The sequence below is a fragment of the Castanea sativa genome, chromosome 7 (assembly GCF_040712315.1).
Source record: "Castanea sativa cultivar Marrone di Chiusa Pesio chromosome 7, ASM4071231v1".
Taxonomy (NCBI): domain Eukaryota; kingdom Viridiplantae; phylum Streptophyta; class Magnoliopsida; order Fagales; family Fagaceae; genus Castanea; species Castanea sativa.
In genome coordinates this window covers 30,968,561-30,978,223 of record NC_134019.1, presented here as the reverse complement: position 1 = coordinate 30,978,223, position 9,663 = coordinate 30,968,561, and the positions used below count along the sequence as shown (strand labels likewise).

At 38.5% G+C, this 9,663-nt stretch overlaps 1 protein-coding gene across 1 annotated transcript; it reads right to left on the bottom strand.

Annotated features, from left to right (window-relative positions):
• Positions 1 to 485: 485 nt before the first annotated feature.
• On the bottom strand, positions 486 to 1,914 carry LOC142605370 (scopoletin glucosyltransferase-like). The gene has a single exon (XM_075776838.1). It carries the CDS (start codon positions 1,897 to 1,899, stop codon positions 490 to 492), a length of 1,410 nt encoding a protein of 469 aa, XP_075632953.1. The 5' UTR covers positions 1,900 to 1,914; the 3' UTR covers positions 486 to 489.
• Positions 1,915 to 9,663: the final 7,749 nt, after the last annotated feature.

The following is a 9,663-nucleotide window of genomic DNA, read 5'->3' as shown; positions in this document are numbered from 1 at the left end:
CCCAATAGAAATAATGCATCTTAATTATGGTTCTTTCCTAAAAATACATAACATTGTTGCTCAATAAACTATTCTTTTTTTCAACAGCTCATTCTCTCTCTCAAATTACCCCTTTCTCTCTGTAGCTCTTTATTTAATATTTAATCAAAGTAGTAAAACAAATAGAAAGTCTTGTGGTTGCACAACGGACAAGGCAATAAGGAAATTGTGACTTTTTAAGTTAAGTTTAGCTAAACTTTTACCTAATTCCCATGCAAATGCTATAAAAGTTGAAACTTAAGAAATAGTAGACAACTAAACACATATCTACAACTTATAGTATTATAATTTTGATTGGACTATCGATCACAAATTCTTAGGACCATGTCCTACAATTATTGAAGAACAACTAAGCGAGTAAAGATAATACACACTAAACAGCAAGGATAATAAATCCTTTTATATATATAATGATTAAAGAGTCATATTGGCAATTTTTAGCGGCAAAGATTAAGGGCAATCCAACCTTAATTTTTCAATTAAAGCATTCAAATCAGAGTACGATGATCCTCCTTCTTCGACGGCCCTCCTTGCCATCTCTCCAAGTGCCTTGACTCTGGCTGCTTCTTCACCCACCAAAATTTGCCTCATTGCCTTCTCTATTGCTTCCCTCTTGATACCGTCTACCACCCAAGTCCATTGTTGAGCACCAACACTAATTCCAATTTTCAGTACTTGAGTTATTAACTTCTCATTGTAAAACTGCTCAGAAGCCATAGGCCATGTGACCATAGGCACCCCTGAAGCCACTCCTTCTAAGGTCGAGTTCCACCCACAATGAGTTACAAATCCTCCAACTGCTTCATGATCAAGAATCAAAATTTGGGGTGCCCAACCTCTTATAATTAATCCTTTACCTTCCGTTCTCTTCTCAAATCCTTTAGGTAGCCAATCTTCCTCTTCTTTCTCATTTTTGCCTTTCCTCACAACCCAAATGAATTGTTGTTCTGAAGCCTCAAGACCCATTGCAATTTCAAAAAGCTGAGAATCACTAAAGTTTGGCATACTCCACAAACAAAGATAAATAACCGAGTTGGGTTTCTTTCTACAAAGCCATTTTAAACATTCATGTTCATCAATGGAAGCTTCCTTTCCCCTTTGGGCTTTATCTTCAGAATCCTTGTTGCATAGTGAAACTGGACCTATATGCCACGCCTTTCTTCCCAAAACTTTCCTGTAATGATCTGCATAAGCTGGTTCAAGCTCATAGAAGCTGTTAACAACCACCCCATAGCTTGTCAACTCTGATTCAATAGCTTCTTTAAACAACTTGGAAAAGTCTGTTTCAACTTCTTGCAAAGTGAAGTCAGGAAGTTGCATCCTTGTCAACTTTATCTCCCCTGGAAAACTAGGAATGACAAAAGGTTCAGAGTCAGAGAAAACTTTCTTGTGGGGTTCAAATAGTGTCAAACTATGGGTTGCAGACAGGGAAAAAAAACTGAACCCCTCGAAAACAAGCCTAGGAATACCAAATTTAGCTGCAACATCAGTTGCCCACGGAAAGAACATGTCGGCAACAAGGCAACTAGGTTGGTACTCTTCTAGTAGTTGCTTCAGTGGTTGTTGGAGCATTTTAGTGGCTTGGATAAATTTGTGAGACATATCTAGGGAAGTCACTGAGTCAATATTCTCACATCCTTCAGGCAGGCCAGCCTCTAGAGTCGGGAACTTGATGATTTGGATATCAATGTTGGTGCCACGCATTTCGGAGAATAATGGCACGTTGCGACGAGTAGTGACAATCGTTGCCTTCACACCTCGTGCTGCAAAAAGCTTGGCCGTGTCCATCATTGGTATCAGGTGGCCATAGCCCATCAAAGGGAAGAAGAATATGTGTAGCTGGCGACTTTTGCTACCCATAACACCTGTAACAAGCGGAAATGGAGAGGTTATTAGGCTAGGCTATATTTTTTAGCGTCGGTACTTGGTATGAGAAATTTGTTAGACATGAAACATTGTTATATAATTGTTTATAGTAGCCCCCAATAGGACTTGAGAAAGAATAGTTCTTCTTTCGGTGGTAATAAAGAAATGCAATGATTTTCATTTCTCAGTCCCTGCACGTTCTGGAGCACAATAAGTTATATTATATGTTTCCAATGCATGTTACTTCTCTCTTACAAGTGGGTGGACCCCACACTCTGGGTTCTACCCATTTGTAAGAGAGAAGTAACATGCATAGGAAACATGATAGAGTTTTTCTTGGAGCACTCCAATAATGTCCTATATAATATTATATTAGTATATATAATTTATGTTAGAAATACTGAATTCAATAGTATTGTATTTCTCATTGAAAGAATATGCATGAGTGTCTTTATGTAGGAGGCATATGAGTGCAGTACAAATAAATATGAGTGCAGTACAAGTAAAAGTGTAGTACAGGAATGTGTGCTATACAAGTAAACTAGTTGGGCCTAAAGCCCACAACACTATTCATGTTAACAGCCCCCCTCAAACTCAAGGTGGATGTGAGACCAGCTTGAGGTTGTCAACTAAATCATGAAGACGTCCCTTAGGATGTGACTTGGTAAAGATATTTGCAAGTTGATCTTTGGAGGAGACGGAGAAGAGTTTGAGAGCACCATGAACAAGATGATAACGGATAAAATGACAATTAATCTCGATATGTTTAGTCTGTTCACGGAAGACATCATTGTGAGCAATATGAATGACACTCTGATTATCACAATAAAGAGGAGTAGCAAAGGACGTGGACACACCTAGGTCCTTAAGAAGCCATCGTAGCCAAAGGAGCTCAGATGTGGTATCAGCAAGGGCATGATATTTTGCTTCAGTACTGGAGCGGGCCACAAAGGTTTATTTTCTTACTTCGCCAAGAAATCAAGGAAGAGCCAAGGAAGAAACAATAGCCAGTGGTGGACCTACGATCAGTGGGATCTCCTGCCCAATCAGCATCAGAGAATGCACGGAGTACAAGAGGAGATTGAGCTGAGTAGAAAAGGCCATGGAAGAGAGTGCCCTTCAAGTATCGAAAAATGCGTAGAACAGTAGCATAATGAGTCGATCTTGGAGCAGAAAAATACTGGCTTACCTGATGAACAACATAGGAAATGTTTAGAAGAGTAACTGTGAGATAAACTAGGCTGCCAACCAATCGTCTATAAAGAGAAGGATTAGACAATGGTTTCCCCCCCGAGGGAGTCAGATGCGCATTAAGTTCAACTGAAGTATCAACAGTCTTGCTGTCAGTGAGTCCAGCTTGAGATAAAAGGTCAAAAGCATACTTGGCTTGAGTAATATAAAGACCATCTGTGGAATGAGTGACTTCAAGACCCAAGAAATAGATAAGGTGTCCAAGATCTTTCATCTCAAACCGCTGATTGAGAAAATCCTTGAGTTCTTGTATTCTACTGAGGTCATCACCAGTTATGATCATATCATCCAGATAGAGGAGAAGTAAAATGGTGCCTTTATCAGTGCGACGAAGAAATAAGGCAGAATCATAAGGACTGGCAGTGTAACCTAAGCAAAAGATGGTAGAGTTGAACTTTGCGAACCAAGCTCATGGAGCTTGTTTAAGGCCATACAATGCACGTCGAAGGCAACAAATCTTATTTGATTCAACAGAGAAACCAAGAGGAGGTTGCATATAAACTTTTTTACTCAAATCCCCACTAAGGAAATCATTTTTAACATCCATCTAACAAAGATCCCATTTTCTAGCAGCGACAACAGCTAAGAGGGCATGAACAGATGAGATGCGAGCAACTGGAGCAAAGGTCTCTTCATAATCAATCTCATACTCCTATGTAAAGCCTTTTGCAACAAGACGAGCCTTATAGTGCTCAATGGACCCATTAAAGCGAGTCTTAATCTTGTAGATCCACTTACAACTAACCACAGACTGTCTAGGAGGGAGAGTAACTAGATCCCAAGTATGATTTTTGGTTAATGCATCAAGTTTCTCTTTCATTACAATCTACCATAAAGGGTCAGTGGAGGCCTCACGATAGGTTTGAGGCTCGTGGAGTGTAGTAAGGGCAGTGTAACAATGATAATCAAGTAAATGTGTAGGAATGGATCTTACCCGAGTTGAGTGACGAGGTGGAATGTATTATGGAGGATCTTCAGGCAGAGCAGGAGTAGGGGACCCAGGCTCAAGTTGGGGTAGCTCGTCGTCAACCTGTTCATCTTCGACTTGTCCAAAAGAAGCATAAAAAATATCTGGAGGTTGGATAGAGAAGTCCAAAGAAGGATCAAGAGTATTTGGAGAAGGAACATGAGACTCGTCTGGAAAGACTTCTAAAACAGATGAGGTAGTTAAGGAAGAACGAAAGTGAGAGAGTTCAACAAATAAACGGTGTTCCCAAAAGACAACATTACGAGAAACACGAAGACGATGAGAGACAGGATCATAACACCAATACCCCTTTTGTGTTTCACCATAACCAAGGAAACAACAAAGTCTGGATCGAAGCTTAAGTTTGTTGTGCTCATGAGGCAGAAGAAGAACGAAACAAGTAGATTCGAAGGAGCGAAGGTGATGATAGTAAGGGGGTGACCCAAAGAGGTGCTCATACGGAGTTTGATTATGGATGATAGTGCTTGGAATGTGGTTAATAGTATGAACAACATGAAGAGTAGCTTCACCCCAAAATGGGGGAGGAACTTTGGCAAAAAGAAGAAGAGCACGAACAGTGTCAAGAATGTGACGAAATTTTCGTTCAGCTCGACCATTTTGCTGAGAGGTACCTAGACAAGTTAGATGATGTACTGAGCCATAGGAGTGTAACAGAGCTTGAAAAACATATTGAGTATATTCAAGAGCATTATTAGATCAAAACTTTTTTATACGTTTGAAGAATTGTGTTTCAACCATTTTTGCAAAGTTACTATATATTGGCAAAATTTCAGAATGAGATTTCATAGGAAAGATCCAACTATAACGAGAATAATCATCAACCAAAAAAAAAAACAAAATATCGGGATCCACCAATACTAGCAACAGGAGAAGGTCCCCAAACATCAGAATGAATTAACTCAAAAATACTATTAGAAATAGAATCACTATTATTAAAAGGTAAAGCTGGCTGTTTTCCTTTGGACACAGAACCTAGCAGACCCTTAGAAGCTAACTAATGTACCCGAGAAGAGGGTGAATGACCAAGACGAGAATGTCAAAGTGTGAGAGAAGGTAAGGAAGAAATCGCAACAGCAGCAGCAACAACAACAGACACTGGAGCAACAGGTGAAAGATGAAGATTGTCCACGAGAAATATATGCCCAACTCTAGGACCGGTCCCAAGCTCTTGTCCCGTCCTCAGATCCTGCACAATTCACCCAGAATAGTAAAAAATAAGGCAATATCCTAGTTCAGCTAATTGTCCCACAGAGCACAAATTATGGGATAGGTCAAGTACATGGAAGACCCCAAGAATAGAGATGTTGGAGGTCGAAACAAAACCTAGACTAAGTTTGGAGAATATTCAAGTCCATCAGCTATATGAATATTTAGAGGATGTGGTGTAGGGTCAAGTTTGGAGAATAAGGACGAGTGAGGTGTCATGTGATTGCAACAGGCAGAATCAAAAAGCCAAGTTTGAGACTTACTGGGTAAAACTGAGAGAGCAGTGGAAAGAGATGCATTACCAGCCATATGAACAGCCTGAGCTATGATCTCCTGTAGTTCAGTGGGTGAGAGGTTGATAGTGGATCCAAAAGACTGTGACTTAGCTGAAATAGGAGGCATTGGCGGAGTAGACTCAGTATTAGCAACTGCAGCAGTAGATTTGTTGCGATGGTAACAAGTCTCAATAATGTGGCCAAGACGCTTGTAATAATTGCAGAACTTTTTGTTGGTCTGCTTGCAACGATTGCTAGAGCCAGAGGGATCACCTGATTTCTGAGGTTGCTTTATGGGCGAAGCAGAAGGAGTAATAGCCAAAACATTAAACTTATTCTGGGCTTGAAAGGTTGCAAGGCGAGCTTCTTCTCTAACTAACTTGTTTACAGTAGTATCAAAAGAGGGAGGAGGACTGCGATTAAGAAGCTAAACTTGAATGGGCTCATAGTCCTTGTGGAGTGACATCAGGAACTCATAGAGACGAAATTCATCTCTAAAAGTAGCATATTGTTGAGCATCTTTTTAGCATGCCTAGGTTGGATCAGAAAAGTCAATTTGGTCTCAAATGAAGCAAAGCTGATTATAGTAGTCATTGATGGATTGCCCAGGTTCTTGCCTAAGTTGATGCAGTTCAACCACTAACTGATATTTCATGGATCCGTGAGTAGTGGAGTATCTTTTAGCCAACATATCCCATGCTGATTTTGCATTATCAAAGCTGCCTAACAGATTGGAGATAGAGGGAATGGAAGTGTTTCAAATCCATGTGAGGATCATGTGGTTGTGACTATCCCATTCAATCATGCGACTGAGGAAGGCAGTATCTTCTTTACTTGCCCCATTGACAGGAATAGTGATTGCACCAGTACAATATTGCCAGAGCATGTGACCCTTAAGAAAACTACGCATAGCTTAAGACCAAGATAAGTAATTCTTATTCCCCTCCAATACAATATTGATGGGGCAAGGAAGAAAAACATCATTTTTATCCATTTAGAGACACAATATTCAAAAACAAACCACAAAAATGAAATCTACGCGAAAAACTAAGGAGAACTTGGACTGCAAAAAGTCAACAATCGGTTAACGGTTATGGTCAACGGCCCACTCGGTGATGACGTCAGAAAGATGACGTGGCACTAATGTCAGCAAGTGACTGGATGCTAACGTAAGCTAGGGTTGACGTGTACTGATGACGTCATGGATTACGTCAGCCTAGAAAGGATGACAGCACGTGAGCTACAGCATTGATTCTTTTAGCGGCACGTGGGGGCGCATGAGGTCTCCGATGGCTTCAAGGCTTCCACAAACGTGTAGATCGGTACAAGACGATCTTAGTGGTACCTGCAGAAAATTGATTGGAGCAAGATTCGCGGCAGTGCGGAAAAAGGCAGTGGTCTTTGTAGTGTGGAACTCCTTAATGGCGGCTGCTATAGGTCCGGAACCCAAGGACGATGTCTAGAAGACATCGAAGGTTTAACGGCGAAAGGCTGTGGCAGTTGCTGTGACGGCAGAGGAGTTACACCAATAAAGACAAGACTGCTAAGAAAAGGTCAGAGCAGTGACTCTGATACCATGTTAGAAATGCTGAATTCAATAGTATTGTATTTCTCATTGAAAGAATATACATGAGTGTCTTTATATAGGAGGCATATGAGTGCAGTACAAGTAAGAGTGTAGTATAGGAATGTGTGCTATACAAGTAAACTAGTTGGGCCTAAAGCCCACAACACTATACACGTTAACAATTTATATCCGCATAAACTTTTTTATTCCTATTAATAATGGTAGTGAATCAAATTACATGATTCACATGAACTAATTGAGAAGGTTGTACCCAAAATGGACTGAAAAAGTTTTTTTTTTTTTTTATTTTTTTTTTTTATAATCAGGATATATTAAAACAAAGCCAGAAACTACATAGCCCAAAGGTCAGTGTTAGCACAAAACCTATTACTTCCTAGACCTGAGAGGTCATAAAGTTAAAGCGAAGACACCTCCACAAGCGTAGAGTCTAAAAGAACAAAAGGTTGTTGAAGGTGAAGTGCCATTCTAGCACGCTGGTCGGCATAAGCATTTGCTTCTCTAAAGCAGTGTTTCAGCTTCCACCTGGGGATTTGGTGCATCAAGTTCCTACAATCATCAACCAAAGGGGCATAGTCAGCAAAGGAGGCCATGCTACTATTCAGGAGGTCCACTACTACTTTAGCATCTAGTTCAATCTCTACATCTGTCAAGTGGAGTTGAATACATAGGGATAGCCCATCCCTAACTGCCCACAGCTTAGCGTGTAGGCTATTTGCCCACCCAATGGCCCTACAAAAAAAAAGTTTAATATATTACAAATTTACTACCTAATTTCTTAAATTGGATGCATGTCAATTGTTGGAAAAATACATGTTGTATCGCATACAAAACATACATAGCGAAAAATTAATGGATCTATTTCATTCGTAATTGATAACATGTACTATATAAATTTCAAAATTCAAGAATTAGAGAGCGTACCTTGGTGCGGTGAAATTCAAAAAAAAAGATCAGAAGTACTCAGGAACACTTTTAATCTTCACTCCAATTCCACTTTACGCCCAAGAAGTGTGGTCTCAATCAGTTTTCCAAGGGAGAATAAGAGAGTGACTTACAATCACATACACATCATTTCACAATAATGTCTCATACATGAAATTCTATATGTTTCTCCCTTTTTATCTAACTGATTATCTGATTAGGTTGGCCTTTTGGGCCTTTTCAATTGGGCTTTAGTATGTGGCTTGGAGTCAGACCAAAAGGGAACAAATAAGACTCTAGCTTCAATGAGCCTTAGGCTTTTTAATCAACTCTTGACAAGTCCAAAGTTACCATTAATTATATTTAAGACAACTATATAAATGGAATTGCATTCTAGGCCTTATTAAATAAATTATATCCCAAGATTTTATTGTATATACAACCCCTTCATAAAATATTCGTAGTAATACAAAGTTATGAATGTAGACTGCCACTTTGAAGATTACTACTTCTTAATCCTTAAGTACCCGATTTAATCTTTTTATGTTATTCATCATATATTTATGAAATCTAATTCCATAAACATATACTTTAGTAACTCCTTACTAAAATGGTTAAAGCCTAACACTCTGAATAATCAAACCCATTAAACTTATCTCAAGGGAATATTTTGTATCTCTGTTAAGAGATTATGAATTTCATCTTGAGCATATATGTTTCATCAACACTAAATGTGACTGCTCAACATACTGAGGTCTTGATCGTGACTTTTAGATCTCACTCCTGATATATCAAAGAAACCTACATTTCATGATCAAGTCCATTATTCTCTCAAGATTAAGAGTTCATGTAAATAAAAGTCGTGAAATTTATTATTCAATTGACAATCGTTAGAAGAATAATAAATCTCACAGCGATCCAGTTCAATATGTCTTAACTCTTAAAACATATCAACACATCAACTAGAAGTTTTCACTTCCATGATCAAGACAAATCATCTTAGTTGACATGTTATAGTCTTCGCAAATGAAATGCCCAATTTCATCGTTGACTACGAACTATAATTTTGAGTTTACAAAAAACTTGTGATCTATATCTTCTGTGACTAAATCACATACTTACATCTCATGGACTATATGATGATGTCCAAATATTCATGTTACCATTATTTTAGATAATAATAAAACTACTTTATTAATTACAACATTAAGTCAAACATAATGTCATACATAGCATCATACAATATGATTTAAGGGCACCAATCCTAACATCACTAACATAATAAATATAAATGTTAAAATTATTATTTTGTGATTAGTAGTTGTAAAACTTATGTGATAAAATTTATAATATCTCTAATATTATTCTATAAAAAAATTATAAACCACTTTTGCATATATAACTTTAAACAGGTGAACTGCCATTGGAACTTCTTGCTAGTGAACGAAGAAGATCATAATTAACAGCTTTGATCTTCTGACAACCAGTAATCTACATGCATGTTGCTTTAACCATGCATCCGAGGCAAC

Bases quoted from the DNA above. Each gene is read 5' to 3' on its own strand.
- LOC142605370 (XM_075776838.1), bottom strand. From the start codon at position 1,899: ATGGGTAGCAAAAGTCGCCAGCTACACATATTCTTCTTCCCTTTGATG.